At 43.0% G+C, this 21,434-nt stretch overlaps 2 protein-coding genes across 9 annotated transcripts in view; both read left to right on the plus strand.

Annotated features, from left to right (window-relative positions):
• The window catches only part of lyst (lysosomal trafficking regulator), a 262,116-nt gene that overhangs the window by 49,510 nt on the left and 191,172 nt on the right, over window positions 1–21,434 (plus strand). For 7 of the 8 annotated variants that reach the window (XM_070977221.1, XM_070977227.1, XM_070977228.1 and 4 more), the window contains 11 exons: window positions 380–520; window positions 614–831; window positions 924–1,154; window positions 1,279–1,468; window positions 1,555–1,691; window positions 1,910–2,008; window positions 2,476–2,615; window positions 2,756–2,853; window positions 2,950–3,106; window positions 3,208–3,279; window positions 3,370–5,644. In XM_070977221.1, coding sequence (XP_070833322.1) covers window positions 380–520; window positions 614–831; window positions 924–1,154; window positions 1,279–1,468; window positions 1,555–1,691; window positions 1,910–2,008; window positions 2,476–2,615; window positions 2,756–2,853; window positions 2,950–3,106; window positions 3,208–3,279; window positions 3,370–3,508 — 1,622 coding nt within the window. In that variant the 3' untranslated portion in view covers window positions 3,509–5,644. Of the gene's footprint in view, window positions 1–379; window positions 521–613; window positions 832–923; window positions 1,155–1,278; window positions 1,469–1,554; window positions 1,692–1,909; window positions 2,009–2,475; window positions 2,616–2,755; window positions 2,854–2,949; window positions 3,107–3,207; window positions 3,280–3,369; window positions 5,646–21,434 lie in introns of those variants that run through there. The other variant, XM_070977222.1, reaches the window with a different exon arrangement.
• LOC139341599 (guanine nucleotide-binding protein G(I)/G(S)/G(O) subunit gamma-4) lies at window positions 6,147–18,141 on the plus strand. The gene is made up of 3 exons (XM_070978173.1): window positions 6,147–6,555; window positions 7,839–7,944; window positions 16,308–18,141. Exons 2-3 carry the CDS (start codon window positions 7,846–7,848, stop codon window positions 16,434–16,436), a joined length of 228 nt encoding a protein of 75 aa, XP_070834274.1. The 5' UTR covers window positions 6,147–6,555; window positions 7,839–7,845; the 3' UTR covers window positions 16,437–18,141.

The raw sequence follows: 21,434 nt of genomic DNA on the forward strand, positions 1-21,434 counted from the left end.
GCTTTTAACAGCACCGAGTGCTACCTGTCTGCATTTCATTGACCGCTACATCTTGGTTGATCGAGAGGCTTTTAGTACTGAAATGCTGCAGTGTCCTGATCTCAGATCTGAGCAGCATGCTGCCATGTTGCATCACATGTATTAGCCATGAAAGCTTTCTTCATCTTCCTGCTTTTCTCTGATCAACTCCTCGCCCTTTTTCCTCCTTTCTTGTTAATTCTTTTTTCATTCAATCCATCTTTCCCTCCTCTGATCCTCCGAGGCATCTTTTCATGTGATCGTAAATGTATTCAGCAAGCATGGCGTCTAAGGTCATGAAAGGGGATCTTTTCAATCAGTGAGTCGAATCTGTAATTAGATTGTCTTTGGCCTTCATCAGACCAGAGCTTTGATATCCCGGACCGGACGTTTCACTCCATGAACACCACGTGGCGCCTGTCCTCCTACGAGTCTATGACCGACGTGAAAGAGCTCATCCCAGAGTTTTTCTATCTTCCGGAATTCCTTGTCAATAGAGAGGGTAATTATTATTATCTTAATCTTAAAGTTTATCATTTATACCAGCATACATTTTTCATAGGTTACATACTTTTTTTTTTTTTTGCCTCCACAGGTTTTGATTTTGGTGTTCGTCAAAATGGTGAGAGGGTGAATCATGTGAATTTGCCGCCCTGGGCCCGCAACGACCCACGTCTCTTCATCCTTATCCACCGACAAGCGCTGGAGTCGGACCAGGTCTCCCAGACACTGTGCCAGTGGATCGACCTGGTGTTTGGGCTCAAGCAGAAAGGCAAAGCTGCCGTCCAGGCCATCAATGTCTTCCACCCAGCTGTAAGCAACTGCCTGTTTCATCACGTTTGCTAGAATTTTTTGGGAAAATTTTAGTAGTTTTTGTCTACATACATTCATATTTTTTTTCACAGACGTATTTTGGCATGGACGTTTCGGCGGTAGAAGACCCAGTGCAGCGGCGGGCCCTGGAGACAATGATCAAGACATACGGACAGACGCCCAGGCAGCTCTTCAACGGCTCTCACATCAGCAGGGCCAGCCCCAAACTCATGATGGAGGGAGAGCTGCCGGCAGCCATGGGTCTCCTGGTTCAGCTGGCCTTCAGAGAATCCAGAGAACAGGCCAAGGAAATAGTCTGCCCGGTAATGTTCTCTGTGATGGCAGCGGCTTTGGTAGCCTGCTGTGTGCTGAGGAAGATGTGACTTAATGCACTGTCCATGAAATGATCTGCCACTCACTTGGCAATTTCCTCTTTCTCCCCCACAGAGTCCACTGCCATGGATCAAAGGTCTGAAGTGGGGCGAGTATGTGGGCTCGCCCTCTGCTCCGGACCCGGTGGTGTGTTTCAGCCAGCCGCACGGGGAGAGGTTCGGATCCCTGCTGGCCCTTCCAACACGAGCCATCTGCGGGCTGTCCCGCAAGTTCTGCCTCATGATGATTTACAGCAAGGAGCAGGGTAGGAAGTGCAACAGTCAGTCATCCTGGGATGTTTTGCACAATGTCTCTGCTGACTCCATTAACTTCATGTTCTCTACTCTGTAGGTGTCCGCAGCATGCACAGCACAGACATCCAGTGGTCGGCCATCTTGAGCTGGGGCTATGCGGACAACATATTGAGGCTGAAGAGCAAGCAGAGTGAACCACCTATCAACTTCATTCAGTGCTCACAACTTCACCAGGTGAGCACAGGCTAAGCTCTCAGAGAAGTGATCACTGCTCTCCCTTCAGGCTGCGTCACACTAACACATTTTCATTTTAAAACGACATGCTAGAATGAAAAAACGTACACATGTTAGTGTGGATGTAGCCTCAGTGTCACACTATGCTGAGGATCACCCAGTGAGCTGCCACGTTTCTGGTTTTCCTCAGTCCAACCTTCTTTCTCCCTCACCTCCAGGTGACCAGCTGCGCCTGGGTGCCCGATGGCTGCCAGCTATTTACGGGCAGCAAGTGTGGAGTCATCACCGCCTACAGCAACCGCTTCACCAGCACCACGGTGGGTTTCCATGGCGACGTCCCTCTCTAACCTTCCGCCTCCACATCAACACCCAATACACCCACCCACCTCCCATTACCCCCCCCCCCCCGCCCTCCCCTACCCCTCTTTAGACCACCTCACCGTGCTCAAACGCTCAGCTTCATTAGTCACATCACTGTTGCCCTTGAAACACATTTCCAGTGAGCCTACAAGTGGGATTAGAGGTCTGGGAGTTCAGTCATCAGAGAGGCTTACAGACTTTTATCGGTCCTCACCAATAGGCATCTAGATTTCCTGTTTTCTCTGTCTCTGAAGGGTGTTTCATTAGCAATTGATTGGCGCTGTTCTGAAAATCCTGTTGGGGATTGATCAATGGAGTTTTTCTTTTGGAAATGGCATTGAGTCACGTGCGACCGGTCAGTCCTGTATGTCCTCTGTGCGTGGTCACTAATATGTGTCTGGATTTGGAAAATGTCTTCTGTTAGCCGTCAGAGATGGAGGTGGAATCTCAGGTCCACCTGTATGGACACACTGGGGAGGTGACCAGCCTGTTTGTCTGCAAACCCTACAGCATCCTCATCAGCGTCAGCAAAGATGGCACCTGCATCCTCTGGGACCTCAACAGGTCAGTGTGCGTGTGAGACGTGGGAAAAAGGAGAACACGCTTTACTCATTATCTTCCACATGTCTTTCTGTGTGTGATGAGAAATCTAAAGTGCAGGGTGTAGCGTTGTGTGGTCTCTCAGCTGCTGTGTGTCTCTTCAGGCTCTGTTATGTACAAAGCCTCACAGGCCACAAAAGCCCAGTGACCGCAGTGTCTGCCAGCGAGACCACAGGGGACATCGCAACAGTCTGTGACTCAGGTGCGTCCTCTCTCACTTTTTCACCTTTCCACACTGACGCGATGTGTTTTTTGGGTCCTGGATGCCATTTATGACACATGCTTCTTTGCATCCCAGTGGGCGGAGGCAGCGACCTGCGCCTGTGGACGGTGAACGGTGATCTAATCGGCCACGTCCACTGCAGAGAGATCATCTGCTCGGTGGCCTTCTCCAACCAGCCGGAGGGCGTGTCTGTCAACGTGATCGCCGGCGGGCTGGAGAACGGCGTTGTCAGGTTAGCTGAGACTTTATTTGTTTTTAAAATGTTTGTGCTTCTTCTGGAGACACTGAATTATTCACACCGATGTTTTTTTTCTGTGTCTGAAATCTGTTCAGGTTGTGGAGCACATGGGATTTAAAACCAGTGAGAGAGATCACCTTTTCCAAGTCAAGCAAACCCATCATCAGGTATCTGATCAGCGCTAACACAGCGCCTTGCTTTTCTGTCACGTGATGCCTCAGAGTACTGATTGTAATGTGCTCTCCCGTGTCCCTCAGCCTGACGTACTCGTGCGACGGCCACCACCTTTACACGGCCAACAGCGAGGGCACAGTGATGGCGTGGTGTCGGCGGGACCAGCAGCGCATGAAGCTGCCCATGTTCTACTCCTTCCTGAGCAGCTACGCCGCAGGCTGACTGTGTGTCTGACGTTTACGACTGTCCAGTTCTCAGCGAGAGGAGCACCAAACCCCCCTCCTCTTCCTCCTCCTCCCTGCATTGACGGGGAGTAGGAGGTGTCAGCATGGCCTCAACCTCCCTAAACCCCCCTGACTTTTAAGTAAAGCATCCCCAACTGAGCAAGCTCCAGTACAGCCGCTCCCAGCATCGAGAAATTCTGAAAATAGTATTATATGTATAAAAATATATATTTATAAACATACTGAAGTGGAATGTTGGGGGGAATGGATGAGTATTTGGCCGAGGCTGCAACAGACACTTTATACAAAATGTATTTCTGAGAGTGTGTTTGGTTTGTTAAGTCTGTTCTTATTTTGTTTCCTGCCGTTGAGTTTATCATTGTGCAAAGATCCCTGCCTGATGTTGATTTTGCTGTTTCCTGGTAAGCTGCTATCGTCTGGCCAAAGCCAGACCCCGAGTGTGAGGACCCCCGTCTCTCACCTCGACGTGGCGCTCAGTCCCCCCGCAGCGCGCTGTCTGACAGATTGCTGCCGGAGCTCGGCGAGCATGTCCTGCTGACGCTCCGGCTAGCTCGGAGGGAGGGGGCTTCTCCTCGCGTCTGTCACCGGGAGACGTCCCGCTCTGTGGGAGTGAGACACCGCTCTGCTGGGCTGTCTGCTCCACTCAAGTCTGATCACAAGTGTCACAGCCCTGCATCACTTTGTATCTGAGCTCAGTGGAGGGACGGGGGGAACTGAATCGTTCCTTGTGCTGCCTGTTGTTCTGTCCTACTTTTGCATGCTAGAATGACACTGACCTTGAGTGTGTATGTGAATGTGACATTTGCTGTCATGATACTTTATTAATAAGGCCTGCCTTGGTTAAACCTGTTGAGAGATGTTGATATTCATTTATTTATTTGAAACACCGTGGTGGCTCTTCCTTTTTCCTTGTCTGGTGTTTCACTCTCTGCCACTCAAATGCACTAAAAGTTCTTCAGTATGTAAAATAGTTTGCTGAAATTCTGAGAAGGCAATTAACAAACAGCGTTAGATGCTGGAGAAGTGGCAGAGGGTAATCTCCTGAACGCACCCTCGTCCTCGCTGCCCGAAAGGTCGTGCTTCGTACCTGTGCAGCATTACAAAAAGGATGTAGTGGGTGGGAGGGTGTGGTGAGGGGCGTCGTGTCCAGCAGACTGAAGTGAGAGCAGTCAGTGTTTCCTGCATTGATGAGGTTTACAGCTAATTTCCGAATCGTATACACTACACTGATCACTCTGGGAAACAGTCATCTTTCTTTAACCTGCTCAAGCATCCATGCAGCTGTTCTTTACATTCCCACTTCACAGCTCTTAGTCTGTCTTACTACGTGTCAAATGGTAGTCAAAGCACTTTTTTATCAGCTACCATTTAATTCAAAGAGAGCCAATGATCTGTGGTCCGAACTTTAACTGAGCTTTGCTTCAATTCCACTAATAAATCTTATCCAGAAAGCAATAGCATACATGCAAGTGTTGTCATGTTTGGTATGGGAAGAAACCAGGAGGTTGTTTTAGCTTTGAAAGAACGTTTACCTTAGTGGTGACTGCGGAAGCCTTCTGTCATGTAAAAATGATGTCTTACATTTCACACTTGATGTTTGACTTGTTTACAAGAAAGGGAATATTTCTTCTTATATCATGACGTCATTCCTTTTGTGTTGTTGTCTAGATTTTTTTTCCCTTCTCAGCCCACTTGGACCCTTGTTGTGCCCACCATCAGGCCTGTACAAGACATGAAGTTAGTGTGTTTGTTTACTGTGTCATGCCTGCATGTGTACATACATTTCCTCCGTGAAATTTATGAAACGTATGTGTTTTTTTCTTTTTCTTGTACGTCCACCTGTGAGATTCTATGAATGGTTTGTTTCCCCCTTTTTTAAGGAAATGGCAAAATGCAAGGAGGACAACGTGCTAACAAGCAATTTGTTTGTGCTTTCTGACACTGAAGTAAATATTTTTCTGTTCATAACTTAAGCTATGCATAATTTAAGATCATGTCTTAGGTTGCTTTGATTGTGTAGGTTTTTTTGGTTTTGCAGTTTGGCATCAACTGAGGTTCTGAAAGGTCATGTTTTATGTTTTTTGTCTTTGTATATATGCGAGTGTGTGTGTGTGTGTGTGTGTGTGTGTGTGTGTGTGTGTGTGTGTGTGTGTGTGTGTGTGTGTGTGTGTATGAACAAACCAAGTGATGAGTATATTATAAATATATAAATATATATAAATATTTGAAGAAATATTACTACATCTCGTCGTTTGTGTCCATTTCTTACTTTGTGTGGAAAACGGTGCGTTCAGGGGCATCTAAAGTAAAAAGAAACTGAAGTGATGCTGCACGAATTGCCGTAGTAGATCAGAAGCAGAAATATGAAAATAGATATTGATTATGATAAGAATAGATGGAATTGAATTTTTAATCTGGGTGTAAATCCCCCCAAAGTGCGGCGTAGTTACGAATGAGGGCCATCAGTTACTATGGGGGGGACCCGGTGATGTCAAAGCTGATGTAAAAATGAAATGGGGAAGCCTGCAGATCTCAGGTGACTTCTGCAACAATAAAGCAAATTAGAAAAACAGCAGATGCTAAGTTGCCTAATAGCGCTGTCTCGGTGCGTTTACGGCCAGTTTGTACAGTAGGAGCACATCGTGGCTTGTTGCTACCGCAGCTCCTGGTCCACTGATCGAGTGCTCCCTGCCCCACAGCCTGTATCTGATCGTCATACAGAGGTTTCCCCCCCTGCTGCATGCGTAACATCTCTCCAAGTCCAGCCGTGGTGCTCACCAAGACCTCACCGCTTGGATCTCATCTTCCTACACGGAATACGCACGACTCACACAGAGCGAAGCGCTGAGGCGAAATTAAAACGCCAGGATTCACCTCCTCGGGTTCAGTCCAGACCGAAACGAGGCTGGGATTTCCTCTTATCATTTGATATTTGACAGATCCTCTTTTGTGTGTGTGTTTGCGTGTGTGTGTGTTGGGTGGAGTCAACCCGGAATTCTCCAAATTGGAAAAGGCACATTTCAGGTAGGTCGGCGGCTGTAGCCTACATTAATCTGCTCATAGCCGAGCAATGCAGCGAAGCATCAGGAGATGGTTTCTTTAGATACAGAATTCCTTCATGCAAAATCAGTTGTTGTTTCATGATGTGTGGTCTGCTGTTTTCTGCTCTAACCAGGGCCGCAGCTCGCACGGTGTGTGTCCACAATTTAATCCCCTTAGAAATAAGAGTCGCCCATGTTTGACAGATCTGCATCAACAATTAGCATCGTTGCATTCGGATAAAACGGTGTAGACACAGCTACAGCCACAGATACAGCCGCGTGAGCCTCAGGATGGAGGGGAAACCTAAATGGAAAAGGCCTGATAGCTTCCTACCTACGAGGGTGTGATTAAAAGCTATAAATTGGCATTAGAGGCATGAAGGGTGGGATTGGGAAACGATTTCTCCGTCTGCAACCCCCCTTTTGCAAAACAACGGCTTCACAACACGTCCTTTTGAATACAGTTAAATTCTGCTTGATGCGATGGAAATGAAATAAATAAACAAATCGATGCAAAGAAAAAAAAAATCCACAGTGAGTGTGATTTGATTCAGCAGCACCCCACCTCAATGAAACGCTTCATATTTTCATGCACATCATTGGCGAACACATCTGTGGTCAGGTGTCCTCTCTGTGCTGGGGCTGCCAAACTGGGACGTTTCAGGAGCGAGGGGGTCAAGGGGCCTGAAATGAGAGCAAGGTTTAGTCGTTACATAGATAGATGCACAGAAAGGCTGGTTGCAGTGGAGTAGATTAAGTAACAGGGCAGCTGCATTGATGCACATTGTGGAGAAAGTTGAGAAGATGAAGGGGGAGAGCGGGCAGATGTGGAGGTGCAGGCGGAGGAAAAGTTGCAGGTTTGATTCCCGCTCCAGGAGCTGATGATTCAAAGGAAATGAGGTAAACGCACACCCCCTGATGGCTGCTGAAGTGCCCTTGAGCAAAGTGCTTGAACCCTGCGGTGAACCATGCAGCTCCAAAGAGGTGTGTGTGTTCACGCCCCCCAAAAAGAAAAATAAGCATGCATGAGCACTGACTGAAAAATGACAAACTGCTGCCTTTTAAGCCCTTTCTTCAGGTAAAATGGAGCTTGGCTGTTCTGAAACAGATTCCCCCAGACAAAATGGGTCCTTTAAATAAAAAGGTTGTGGTAGAGAATGGCTGCTCTGGGGTTGGGGCGGGGGGGCTGCTTTGTGGATTTAATGTGATGTTCATTGACTCTGTGTGCGTGTGTGTGTCCCTTTGTGGCTGTGTTTGGCGTCACAGGAGCGCCATGAAGGACAGTATTGCCAACAACAGCACGGCCAGCATCTCCCAAGCCAGGAAAGCTGTGGAGCAGCTGAAGATGGAGGCCTGCATGGATAGGATAAAGGTACAGGGCGTTTACTGTCTGTCTGTCTGTCTGTCTGTCTGTCTGTCTGTCTGTCTGTCTGTCTGTGAGGAAATGTTTCCATTTAACGTGCATTTATAAATCGCCGACGTCATTCTAAACACTCTGTCAGTTGTTCCAAACTTCCATTTCCTGCAACCACAAGATTTGTTATTGATGTAGAGAAAAAAATGCAGATTTTTAATAAGCTCTAACTTGTCTGATATTTACACTTGTTACACAAATCTTAATTGCACTAAAACAGGTCTGTATATGAATAATAATGACTAGCAGCCTACCAGGAATAATGAATAATAAAGAATCAATAATGGAGTGAAACCTGTATGTGATACAGGGCAAAAATCTGCATATATTCAAGCTCCACTGATTAGACACACTGAGCATTTAGAGCAGTACAATGGCCTCCTCTTCATGAGTGGCAGTCTTCAGCTCTCAGCAAACATTTCATTTTCATACATTTAATGTCTGAAAAAAAGCACAGAATTTTTTTTTTCCTGCCTGGATTTGGCCACATTATCATACTTACCTGTAGTACTTTAATATGTGCACACAGTTAAATCAAAGTAATCATTTAATTGACTACAAACCTAAGGAACATGTTCCTTCATCATAATTTGAATTTTGATTCAGTCCCACATACACCGTCCTGCTGCCATAAGTACTCAACGAGTGCACCAAATATGTATTCATCCGCGTCTTAAATTAGTCCCCTGTTAATAGAGTCTTTGGTCCTGTTTGAGTAACGTTTGATAAAAACTGTGGTGCCCAGCTGTTTTTGTACATTACAGAGTATTTTCAGTCATAAAGTATACATGTATTCATGATTGTTTTTGAAGATTTTCTTCTGAAACGAATGGGCTTAAGGGCCGAAGGTGACAGCAGAGAGGCTGGGAAGGCTTTGAGAGACAGAATGACACGTTATTGGTTTTGGTAGTTCCATGCAGTTTGTTACATGAATATAGAGTTCTGTCTGCTTTACGCTTTAAACCTTCATCAGGGAAAGTGTCATTGCTTTTTTTGCTCGAGCTTTAGCCCTCACCTCCTCTGTGACAAACTTCACATGCTGCCATCTAAACATTTTAAACCTCCAAACACTCAATCAAAAGGAATAGTTCACATTACTGCTGGCAGTGGGGTGAAAAGATGGGTGCCAATCTCAGTGCATGGGAAATATGTAGCTGCAGTTAGCAGCTGGTTAGCTTAGCTTAGCATAAAGAGAGGGGAAAAAGCTTGCCTGGCATGTGCTTTCCATTACCTCCAAAGCTCACTGATTATATATCTCTTTATATCTGGTTTGTTTTTAGGTTTAAAACATACTCAGCCTGTTAACAGTCTTCATGCTAAGCAGAAGCTAACCAGCCACTGGCTGCAGCTTCAAATTAACCGAAGACTGAGATGTGTGTGCTATTGTTCATATCATCTAATTCTTCAACAGAAAGCAAATATGTGTATTTCTTTAAAAGGCACACTGTTCCTTACATTCAGATGCAGAAGCGGGCAGTGTAACCATCACCATCACTTTGTGCTGACTGTCTTTACAAGAGCGCTCCACTGATTTAACATTGCACTCCTATGACGTTATGAGACTCACAGTTTAAAAGGCATAAAAGCTGCAGAAGCAGAGATGTCATTTGTAGTGTCCATGCATTCTCCTTCCTTGTCAAAACTTGGCGCCTGCATTACCCACAGTGAAGCTCATGACATAGTCATGTGTCTTGTGCTAGCAGTGGCCATTGCTCACCACCAGATTTTTTTCCTTTTCAATCTTGATGCCTTCAGACCAATAACATCATGAGAGAGGCAGTTTATCAGACCTCACACAGCTGCCTCTGGAGACACAAACCTTTTCCACATACATGAACACTGATAATCTACCCTAATTTATTCCAACAGCCGACTGCATTCATACAAAATGAATGTGTCTCAGCTTAGTTTAGTGCAACTTCTTCTGACAGGCGTCACATGAAGCCTCAGTTCACCTTGAAAGCACCGGTGTCACCACCTCTCTGTCAGAGTGCATCTGCTGTGAACAGCAAGTAGCACCAATGTGGCGGCTGTGAGGGGTGGACCCAGAGGCGTGGTGGGCTACAGTGATTGTTGACCACTTCTGACATTAGTTTTCCACCAATTTGGGTCATCCTCTCTGAGTGTGATCACAGAGATTGCCCTTGCGCTCTTTCACTTGCACTTTCTCACGCAGGCTTCTTCTCATTTTACGTTGCCGGTTTGATTTCGCCAAGTGTGCAGCTTGTGATCTTAAGGTCTCCGGTTCACATCCCCAGCTGCAGTAAAGAAAATGTGGACATTTAAATGAGCTGAATTTCACTTGTTCTGTATAATAATCGGATTCGTGATACCCATAACCTCCTGCAGCTCCACCAGTCAAACAGTTCAGGCCTCATAAAGAATAACTGCCCTCATCAAACAACATCTGGTTAAATATTGACTTTTGAGTCCCGTACACTCTTTATGGTTGAGTCACCATGTCATAGTACTGCTTCTATGAATGGATGTTTGAAAGCGGGTTTTACGTCAAATCCTGACGTGGTGTGACGACGCGGCTCTTCTCAGCAGCGTTCATCGACGGTTTCTCGTGCGACTTAAAAGGCCGTGTCATCATCTCATTCGGTATGCTCTTCATGTGCTCGGGGAACGATTGCCCCACAGCCCAGAGGCTGTTCGCTCAGCATTATAGCCAGCCCTGGAAGGCTGCCATACACCATCATCCCTGCTCAGCATAACAAAGGCTGCTTACAAGAAAAACTCCTCTTCCTAAGAAACAAAGTGATTATCCCCAATTTGTTATCAGGGTTTAGAACATGCATCATGCAGACCCCTGATTCAACCTACAAGTTGACTTTTTGGTGCAGATGTCATTCAAAGCATTCAGTTACTCTGATATTTACATGAGAAGCGTTTACATGCTCTGTTAAAGCCCGTATGAAACAGATCATTTCTGCATAGATTCCCCTCTCGCCATCCAAATCATAACGCTATGTGACCCCGACAGACGTTGAGTTAAGGGCTAATGCCACATTCACATCGTATCATACCATAGCGGCTGAGTGGAAAAACTGTTCACATCAGCCTCTGAGATGTAATTCAGAGTCAGAGGTGGTGACAAGAACAACAAAAGTGTCAACAAACCTGGGGCAAAATGGCTGCAAAGACATATTAAATAACAGAGAAGCCATGCACAGTTTCTCTGATGTGGTGCAACTACATGGCTAAAATGTGAGTAATCGTGTCAGTTATTAGGAAGTTATTGAGGGAAATCTCTTTGTTATTGGCACAGTAGTTGTAGAATATTGTAAACTACATGCTTTAAAATGTTCACAAAACCAGTTCAAGGTTTATTTTTTTATCTTTCTGCAACACGAGGGTGTACCACAAAATGCCAAGTCCCTTTGTTTTACCCACAAACTTTTATGTATGTAAGTGCGGAGGGTGAATTTCTAAGATTTTATCCTGAGCTGACGTTCACTCCTGCCTTCTTTTTGGGTCGGCTGTCTGTCTGTCTGTTTGTTGTCAGTTTTTACACATTTGCGCATTACGTTCAGGACTAATGGTGATAGCCATCACGACTGACAGAACAGAAATACAGATTATCCAAGAACGGCACGGTATGGGTCACATACGATTAAAGTGGCACCGCTATCAAGCATACCAAGGTTGTGGTTGAATCACATTGTGATTGCAAACTGTTTGTAAACTGCTTGAATTTAAATGAGAGCATGCTCAATAACTTGCTGTCAGGCCTAAAATCACGTGCAAGGTAAACTAACCTGTAAATGGTGAAACATGTAAAATGATGGGAAGTTGTTATGTTAAATGAGCTGAGAAGTATTTGGATCACACAGTGTCTGAGTAGGTTCCACTTGTCAGTTTTATTGTCACCGTAACATTTTATGGAAAAAGACTTGAATGTAAATGAATGTTAAATGTCAGTCTGATCTCTATCTGAAAGGCTTTCACTCAGCTCCATAGTGGCTCTGACAAAAAAATGTAAGCTTTCTGAATAATTGACTTCTGTGGTCTCATTTAGCTGCAGCATCGTGCAAAGATGCACCTCTTATGTGAAAACCTTTAGGCACCAAAAATGAAACTTATTTGTAACCAGGCAGTTTTTTTTTTTTTACGGGTAGACAAACAGCCTTGTTTCTTTGCTTGACAATCAGCCATGTTTAAATTAATCTATTGAGTTTTTTAAAGGCAAAAACTTCTCATCTTCTCAAAAAAAACGTGTAACTCTTCGACTTAAAATAAAACGTGACGTTAGTAAAGTCTGGTTTTCAGCCAGCTATGACGACATTTATATGAAATGTTTGGCAAGAGGGTTCACAAACCGCTTCGCTCTTTGTATCAGTGCGCACATTTTCAGCAAGTAATTAGCAGTAATAATGTTCAAAGAAATACTTAATGAATGCAATAAAGGATGAAAAAAGTTTGCACTGATTTAGACAGCAGGCTACATTAAGCCACAGGCAGTTATAAATATTATATTTTAGGTATTTATTTAAGATTTTAAAGTCTAAAAGTGAAAAAAAAAATACCTTATGTCCTCAGGCAGATGTTGGTGTGTTCTCCTAAAAGTCATGAACAGCTTTAGCTGCAGCATGCTTTCACATCTGTATCATTTTCTCAGCAGTTGTTGGATAATCGATAGTCAGGCAGCTGTTTGTGCTTTAATAACCACTTGGCACATCAGATGTGGAGATCCAAGTGATTCTTTATCCAAAAAAGAGCCACTGAAGTGCAACGTGGCTGCAAATGAAAGCAGAGGAAAGTACAAAGAAAGAGGAGAAAACAGACAGTTGGCCACGTCTGGCGATCCCTTAAATTTAATTAAGGGATCTGATGAGGGAGAGTGTGTATCAGTGACAAGAGCAGTCTCTGTGCTGCTGATTGAGGGATCACCACTTTCTCATTAATTGCTCAATCAGCCAAAGGAATGTGATCTGTGCTAATTAGAAGGACTCTCCTTCCATCAAGGGGCTGCAGTGTAATTACAGTCAGTCTGGGCCTAATGACACACAGTGTGCAATACCACTTTTTGTCCTGTGGGGCTCTCGCTCTCTGCGGAAACCCTGGCTGCAGTTACATGATAATATAATTATTGCATTTACTTTGATTTTGAGAATAATTAAGCTGTTTACTAGCAGTCCAAGAGAAGGCTTTGTTAACGTTCCCACTTTGTGCAGGCTTGCAGGATGCTCCTATTAGTGCCTGAATTCTGTCAAATAGAGAGGGAAATTTCAACTAAATGTGCAGCTAAAGTAATGAAACATTTAGAATATTGTGTCTTGTGAATGAGCCCATCATTTTTAATATCACTGTCTTCTTCGCTCTGCGCTGAACAGATCTCTGAGTACACCTGTCAGTTTTCCCTTTATGCCCTCTACAACTTCCCGGGAAACACAGGAAACACCAGATGCCAGTCACAGAGTGAGGATGGAAGTCAGTGAAGTAGCTAGCCATTCTGTTGTTTGCTGTTGTTTGTGATGCTGACTCATAATGTGGCACGATTATTCATTTTCATCAGTAGTGGTGGTTGTTTAACAATGTAAGACAACAACTCCCAGGATCCCACGCCACTTCACAATGCCATAAAACTCCACCCTTTGTTTTTGTTTTGACTGACCCTGGCAGCAGAAATGACATATGTGCGTTTATAAAAGTCAACCAGTTGGATCAGAATGAGTGTTTGGCCGTCAGGCGTTTTGGCGTTCCCATCATTCTCAGCTGCACTTTATTGCAGATTAGCAATGCACAATGAATTGTTCCTGTTGACAAGTCTTTCCTGTGTAGTCAAAGCCTGATACACTTCATGCCTCTTTACCTCGATTGTTGTCCAAAAAGTATTAAAAACACATCAGTGAGTCACGTTGTTGCGCTAACACGTATTAATCCATGGCTGAAAATAGTTCCGAACAAATGCACTATTTTCTCCTGTTTGGGTAACCTTTGTTAAAAACTACAGTGTCCGGCTGTTTTAGGACATTTCTGAAGCCTTTTTAAACTGGAAGGAACATGTATGTGTGAGCTGTTTTAATGGATTTCCATCTTCGGTAGGAACGAATGGGCTTGTGACAGGATTGCCACAGGCGAGGGAAGACAGAAAGAATTGAGAGATGGACCAGTGCACTGTTGGTTATGGTCTTTTGTTGGGATTTAACACAACACCAGCCTTATTGTTCCTTTGAAAATACAGAATACAGAGAATACAGAACTCAGCGTATCAATCAGCAACCATTTAGACATGCTATTTTATGCCGTGAGACTGTAAAAATAATACTGTATAAGCCACGTTTAAGACTACAGCTGATGGATGATGGTGGATTTTGTACGCTGTATTCTCTTGTGAGAGCAGCAGTGGGTGAGGTGAAGTGGCAGGGAGGAGATCAGATGGCTCTGTCCTCCACGTAGATCCCTGAGCCCTCGCCGTCCCTCTGATGCAGCTGCTCCTCTGCTCTCCATTTGCGGCCTCCCCTCCCATAACCTCCCACTCAGCTCCCCAGTAGAAACCTGCATTCACATGCAGTCTGGCTCTACTGTAAAATTCATAGTCAGTGTTTGACTTTGTAAAATACAATATGCTTTCTGCCTTCAGGCAAGAATTGTGTTGTTAGTCCCACCCTGCATTCCCCTCAGCTGGTCAAGGTTCCGCCTTTACACCTGTCAGTCATCTGGATGAGCTGTCTCTTCGTGTTGCCTGAGGCTGAGGTAACAGGCATGAGTGCAGTCGCCACAGGCACTGACGAGCTGGAAACACAGACACTAAGCAATTTTAAAGGAAAAGGAGCCATGCAAGATTCACCCAGATTCTGGACAAGTCTAATCGGGTGCAAGTTTATCTCCGAAAGCATTTTCTCTGAGAGGAAACATACAGGGAAATCAGCCTGAGCTTCTGTGCAAGTCTGTCAGAATGAAAACGGCTCTTCTCCAGCACTCTGTGCCTCATTCACGTCCACGAATGTTTTCAGTTTTCTCGGTGATCAGGGTGGCGTCTCAGATTGTTTCCAGCTTTGCTGACAGTCTGTCAATCAGTCATGTGACTCGTCCATCATCATAGTACTCGTCGTCAAGTTAACCAAACAACTTTACCATCATCTTTTCATAATAGACTGCAAAATATTAAGTCTTGAAGGATAAAGAAACAAACATAGAGCTGTATAACCAACTTGACAAAATGCTTTTCACAAAATACGATAATGCATGTAAGGCATGAATAGGTAAAAAGGTTGAATCTCCATTTTTAGCCGTGCTAGTGGCATGGCTCAATATTTCGTCAATTATCTGATGGATTGCCATGAAATTTCATTCATGACCCCCAAAGGATGAATCCTGAGGACTCCATCAGGGCAAAATGATCATTTCTCCAGTGCTTTTGCGTCAGCCTCAGCCTTATTTTGTGCTGATAAGCAAATGTAAGAATGCTAACTAAAATGCTGAACATTATCGTTAAACATCGGGGCATGTTAGCGTGCCTGTGTTGGTGTTTAGCTGAAAGCATTGCTGCACAGCCTCACAGAGCTGTTAGCTTGGCTGTAGACTCTTAATCTTGTGCAATGCAAAAGAGCAAATTCTACTCTTTCCACTAAAATTTTCAGAACATAGTGTATGCAAAGCTGCACCGTCTCTTAATACTTATGAATAACCCTAACTGGAAATTAGTTAAGGTTATCTAGATTTGACTTTAACACTTCAAATTATTCTCCCATTTTTTCATGTACAGATGTAATCCACTGAACTCTACAAAATGACCTTTAATCTAGTCCTAATTTGATCCTCTTGGGTTTAAAAGTGTCAAGTAAGAAATCCAACATGCCTCCCACTGAATGAGCAGTTCCTCAAAATCTCTTTGACAAAAATACTGTCTCAATTCCTGTGTGCTATATTGAAGAGAAGAGACCAGAAGATTCATTTCCACAAAATGTGCAGCTCATAAATCTTCATGCAGCATCTACCGAGTATTTCTGGGGCATTTTAGGCCTTTATTAGAAAGCGACAGAGGAGAGATGACAGAAAATGAAGGGGAGAGAGATGCAGCAAAGGTCCCCATCAGATTTGAACTTTAAAGTCAAATGAATTATATATCAGAAAACCGGAAACAGCTTCAGACGCCGCCCCGATGAAGGCAAGACAGCTAAAAATGTTGAAAATCGAGCTGAAGAAGTTCAAGTGCGACTAGTTTTAATTTGATATCCAAACACCATTCAAGATAGTTTATGGAAAAGAGATCAGACAGTCAGGCTGTTCAGACAAACAAGTTTAAGCCATCGTTATTATAGATTAAACATCTGATCACCTTCTTTGTGTTTTTGTCTTTCGTGTCAATGTGTCAGGTATCCAAAGCAGCTGCAGACCTGATGGCGTACTGCGACGCCCACATACGCGAGGACCCCCTCATCATGCCCGTGCCCGCCTCTGAGAACCCTTTCCGGGAGAAGAAGTTCTTCTGCACCATCCTCTGATGACCTGCCTATAGAGCTGTGCAGGTGCAGGCATGGCGTTGCCTGCCTTCTCTGTCTTCACCACACCTGAAGCTACTGGCCATAGGCGTTGAGTTGAGTTTTGCCAGGTGGACACTCTGTTGTTGGTCAGCTCTGTCCTGGTGGCTGAAGGTTTTGGGGGAGTCAGCTACCAAACTGGCAACCCAGTGAGCGTATCATGTCTTGTTAAATAGGTTTGTTATTGCTTTGTTATTAGAGAACAGCCTTGCTCAGTGCTTAATGAGATGAGAGATGTTTTTTTTCTTTTTCTTATTTTCTTGTGCTAGATCTTAACATGCCTCAGGAAACAGAAATTTGCCCAGTGTTTAGGACTTTTTTAAACGTTTATTTTCCTTCCCTGTATCTGAATAAAAAAAAAAACACTCATCTTTGTATCATCTTGAACAGAATTTCAGTTCGTTTTTTATTGCTTTCAGTGAACAGGTTTGACTATTTGTAGCAACACTTACTGAAAGCACCACTGAAATTTGACACTTCCCTCACTAGTGGTTCCTATTTCAATTTGCCTCCACGGTCACTGATTAGCCCGCTCGTTTTAGTAATGCGATACAGTCAGATTCAGATTAGAGCGCGAGAGATAAAAACATAGTCAATTATTTCAGTTGGTGCAAACTGCACTTATAATGAGTACTCAAAGGAGGTGGCTGCACGTCAGTTCTGCTGCAAATAAATAAATAGGCTCTAAGGTACAGAGCTAATGTTTCAACAGCGAAATGAGTTCTTCAGGGTTATCACTGTGCAAACAACCCTTAAGTCAAAAAATTATTTATGAATCTGCCACCTCCTTCCCAGGCCTGCTCTAATGCGTTCTACCTTTTCTGCTGTGTTTGATTTACTCGTCATATACTTCATACACTCCAAATCAGAGACACTATCAGTTAGTCCTGCTGCCCTCGACTGGAATATTTTTACAAGTTGCAGGAGATCTTTCCCTCATATTTCCTTAACGGCCTCGTTTGTTTTCTGGGCATGTTTCCTGAGCCTGATTCTTTTTGCCTGTCCTAGAGTGAATGGCAAGGCCTTTGACATTAATGCCAAACCAGAGGCCTGCATGTTTCTCTGCTCCTTTTTGACAGCCCCCTCTGTTTCCGAGGGACTGTCAGTCTTTTAGAGTGTACAGTATGTTACAGTGCCAATTTCTGTGAGAGCAGTGTGATCTTCACACTGTGGTCCCACAGCCTTTTTTCCGTTTTGTTTGTTTTGGAAGAAAAAGCACACTGTCGAAACATTTCCTTTACATAGTAGTTGAATAGCATTTGCTAATTTTTACGACAAATTGTTATGATCGTTATTAATATTGTTATTATCAGTAGTATTATTGAATATTTGTTGCACAGCACTGACTGCTACATGACGTTTAGTGCTACTAAGCTTGTATGATACTTAGGAGAAAAAAGAAACATTTATAAATCATGCAATTATTGATACTATCTGAGTATTTTTTAAAAATAAAGGTAAGGGTCGGTTTACATAATATGATCCCTTCGGTGGTTCAGGCTTTTTGCATCATTGTTTCTGTAAAATTCAAAGAAATTTCCTCCTGGTACTTGAACAGCCTTCACATTAGGACTCAACCTGACACTGGACTGTCACAAACACAAGCTATTGGACTCAAATTGTTTTTCAGGATAACTGCTGTCTTTATTTCCTGTCAAAAAAAAACAAACCTGAGACTGACCTCAGGGCGCTCTCACTGACCTCATCTTAATGATGGTGCCAAATCTGAAACAAGAAATATAAAGGCTAGAGATGAATATTGCATGGATTTATTTCTATCTATAACAGAGAGAACTATTATGATATGAAATATTGCCTCTTCGTTGACTTTCTGGGTGCTACTCTGCACAGAATTGGAGTCCGGATATGTCGACAATGTGCAGCTGTATTCATGAATGGAATTATCATTTTGGTAAAAAATAGCATTTAAATAGCAGGCTTTGTAAATCCTTTGATGGATCAAATGAATTAAAGGAAAACGGCAACCCAAATGTGCTGTGTCTTCAATATTTGTGCGTCGTGTCTCTGTCTTAGCAACAGTCTGTCCCATCACACCATTAACATAAAATGCCACTGCGAATCGTTCTGGGTTGTGTAGAGGAACATGATATTCTGGTGTGTAGTGGAGACCTCCTGTGGCTGAGCTGAACCACAGGCCATCTGGATGCACCGTTCATGTGTCGTGGCATTTTCTTTAATGGATTATGATTCAGTTCAGCTGCAGCCAGTTTGCTTTGCTTTGCAGTGTAGTTCACAAAAAAAAAAGCGAGACATCACTTGGTGCTGCAGGTCGCATGAAGATTCAGGGAATCAGCCGCTGACATCAGCATTCAAATGTCCTGCTGTAGCTGTTTCATGTGTCCATAGATGCATGTACACACAGCCGCACCTGGGAATAGATATCGGTTACTTCTGCTGATCATAGCAGTCAGACTTGCTTTCTTTGGCCTAATCAATCATTGGACATGCACAGGAGTCAACCTGGTGATTCACTCTCACGGGGCAAATTCCAGTTTTCTATAACTGAACAGAGCGTACAAAATAGTATGGACACTTTTGATGAATGACATTGATAAGACAAGTCACATGTCCCTTATTGATTTCTCTGAACCAATCTCAAAGGAGCAGAATGTAATTAAAGAGAAGCTAGAAGGGGGATATTTTTTCCCGCCTTGGCACAGCTGTGGTGTGGATTATTATCAACATTTATTTCAAGTTAAAGGCCCTGAAAACCTATTTTCTCAATCAGCTCCATACTGTGAATGATGGGGTCCTGCATAAACGCAACATTGCCTCCTAAAGTTAGAACAGTTTTTTTCACATGGGGGGTTTCTGTCCTTTTTTTTTCTGTGCTCTTCTCACTCACTGAGATGTCACAAACTTCTGTGCACCAATCAGGATTTAGCAACATTTGAGTCAGAACGTTTGTGGGTTGTTTGGTCGATAAAATCTGATCCAGCCACACCCACATAGTCCCGATGAAGCAGATCAGCTGCATGTTTGAGTGTTTAATACATACCTGAGGATGTTTAACTTTAAATGGACTGTTTGCCAATTAGTCTTGACTAATTGAGGTTATAGAAAAACACTTCACAATCACAAAATTATGCCAGAGGGCTTTGCAGTCTGTACAGCATGCAGCACCCTCTGAATTTGGGTAAGAAAATGGAAGAAGAATTTAGGCACTATGGAGGAAAAAATCTGAGTTTTATGTACCACTAAAATTAGAAATTCAAGAAATAGGTCTCAATATTATGTAGTATGCACATGGTTCTCAGCTGGGACCTGATGAGATGAAAAGAAATTATAGATCCCCAGAAAAGTGCAGTGAATGCTGAGTGTTTCGAACGCTGCAAAGCAAAAGAGAAAAAGAAGAAAATGCATGGGTTGGAATAGTATAAATAGAGCATAAACAGGTTTCAACATATAAATAACAAGCTAAAACAGAGTTAAGAGCATAAACAACAAGCTAGAATAGAGGAGGGCTGGATATCTGCAGTAGAGCAGGATGTTAGATTGTGTTTTAAGAAACCCCAAATATGCTATGAATAGCCTTTTCCTTTCAAATGAATAATGTGTTGCAGAGAGAAAACTGAATCATTGTAATCAGTAAATTTATGAATATGGCCCCAAAATGAATTATATAATGCACAGGAAAGTAATTATCCCTAGGGCAGTAGGTTATCTAATACTGGAAATCTGTGCTAGAGCAATTTTCCAAATTGAGCACTGAGCCCCCAAAGTGTACGCAAAATATATGAGAATAGTATTCATTTCTGATAAGATTATGCATCTACAGTCGCAGCATGCTGTTCCGTGGTAGCTTCATTTCCACTCATAACAGTGGCACAGTGCATTCCCATTACATTAGTATTTTTCCCTAGGATATTGTAGATGGTGGAGTCTTCTTTAAAATAACATTTATGCAACACTGGAACTCCATTAAAATCAGCACAAATGAAATGTTTACAAGCATGACAGCAGGCGCTCTTGGTGGTGTGGCCCACTCCTCCTCTTCAGGAGAAACACTGGTGTTCTCAGAGTCAGAAGAAATCCTCCTCAAACACCCCTCTCCATGCACAATAGATTCCATTTAAATGATTTATGTGCAGCACAGAGGAACGGGTTTAATAACATTATGTTCTAATCTTAAAGCCACAACATGTCACCTGGGTTTCAGAGGTATAAAATGATTCATATGTTAATTTTGTTCTCTGCTTAGAAGGTTTTTCTCACTTCATAAGAAATTCACAATGTAGACAGAAGCAAAACAAACCAAAAAAACTGACACTTCTTTATGTGATAAACATGGGGAGGTTCACCTTGGCAACACTGTTTGTAGCCATAATCAGTGTTTCAGTGTTTAAATTTACTTCAAGGACATGCAATATACTATTTATTGTGCTTGCTATAGCATTTGGTTTACTTTTAAGTGACTTGAATGGAAATTGAAACTGCATGGTGCTGCTCAATTTTTTATGGAGATGTGAGAAATGCTAAAATGTAGAGTCGAAACACACTGTGGCGCACACATTTATCTTTTAATAGGTTATACAAATTTATGGCAGGAAGAGATGGAAATCTTACAGTGTGGAAGTGTGGAAAGTTGAAATGGAATACATCATATTTTAAGGTGTTCTCATTATTCTGTCCAGCCTCTGTAAACTGCATATCATAGTGTATGTCAAGTTCATATTTATAGTACTATGTAACCGTAACATTATTATTATTCCTTAACAGTTAGCAGTTTACATCATTCATATATATATATATATATGTGTGTGTGTGTGTGTGTGTGTGTGTGTGTGTGTGTGTGTGTGTGTGTGTGTGTACTAGTACTACTAATAATACTACTACTGGTAATAATAATAATAATAATAATAATAATAATAATAATAATAATCATAATAATAATAATAATAATAATTATTATTATTATAACAACAACAACAAATTGCATGT

This window comes from Chaetodon trifascialis, chromosome 13, assembly GCF_039877785.1.
Source record: "Chaetodon trifascialis isolate fChaTrf1 chromosome 13, fChaTrf1.hap1, whole genome shotgun sequence".
Taxonomy (NCBI): Eukaryota; Metazoa; Chordata; class Actinopteri; order Chaetodontiformes; family Chaetodontidae; genus Chaetodon; species Chaetodon trifascialis.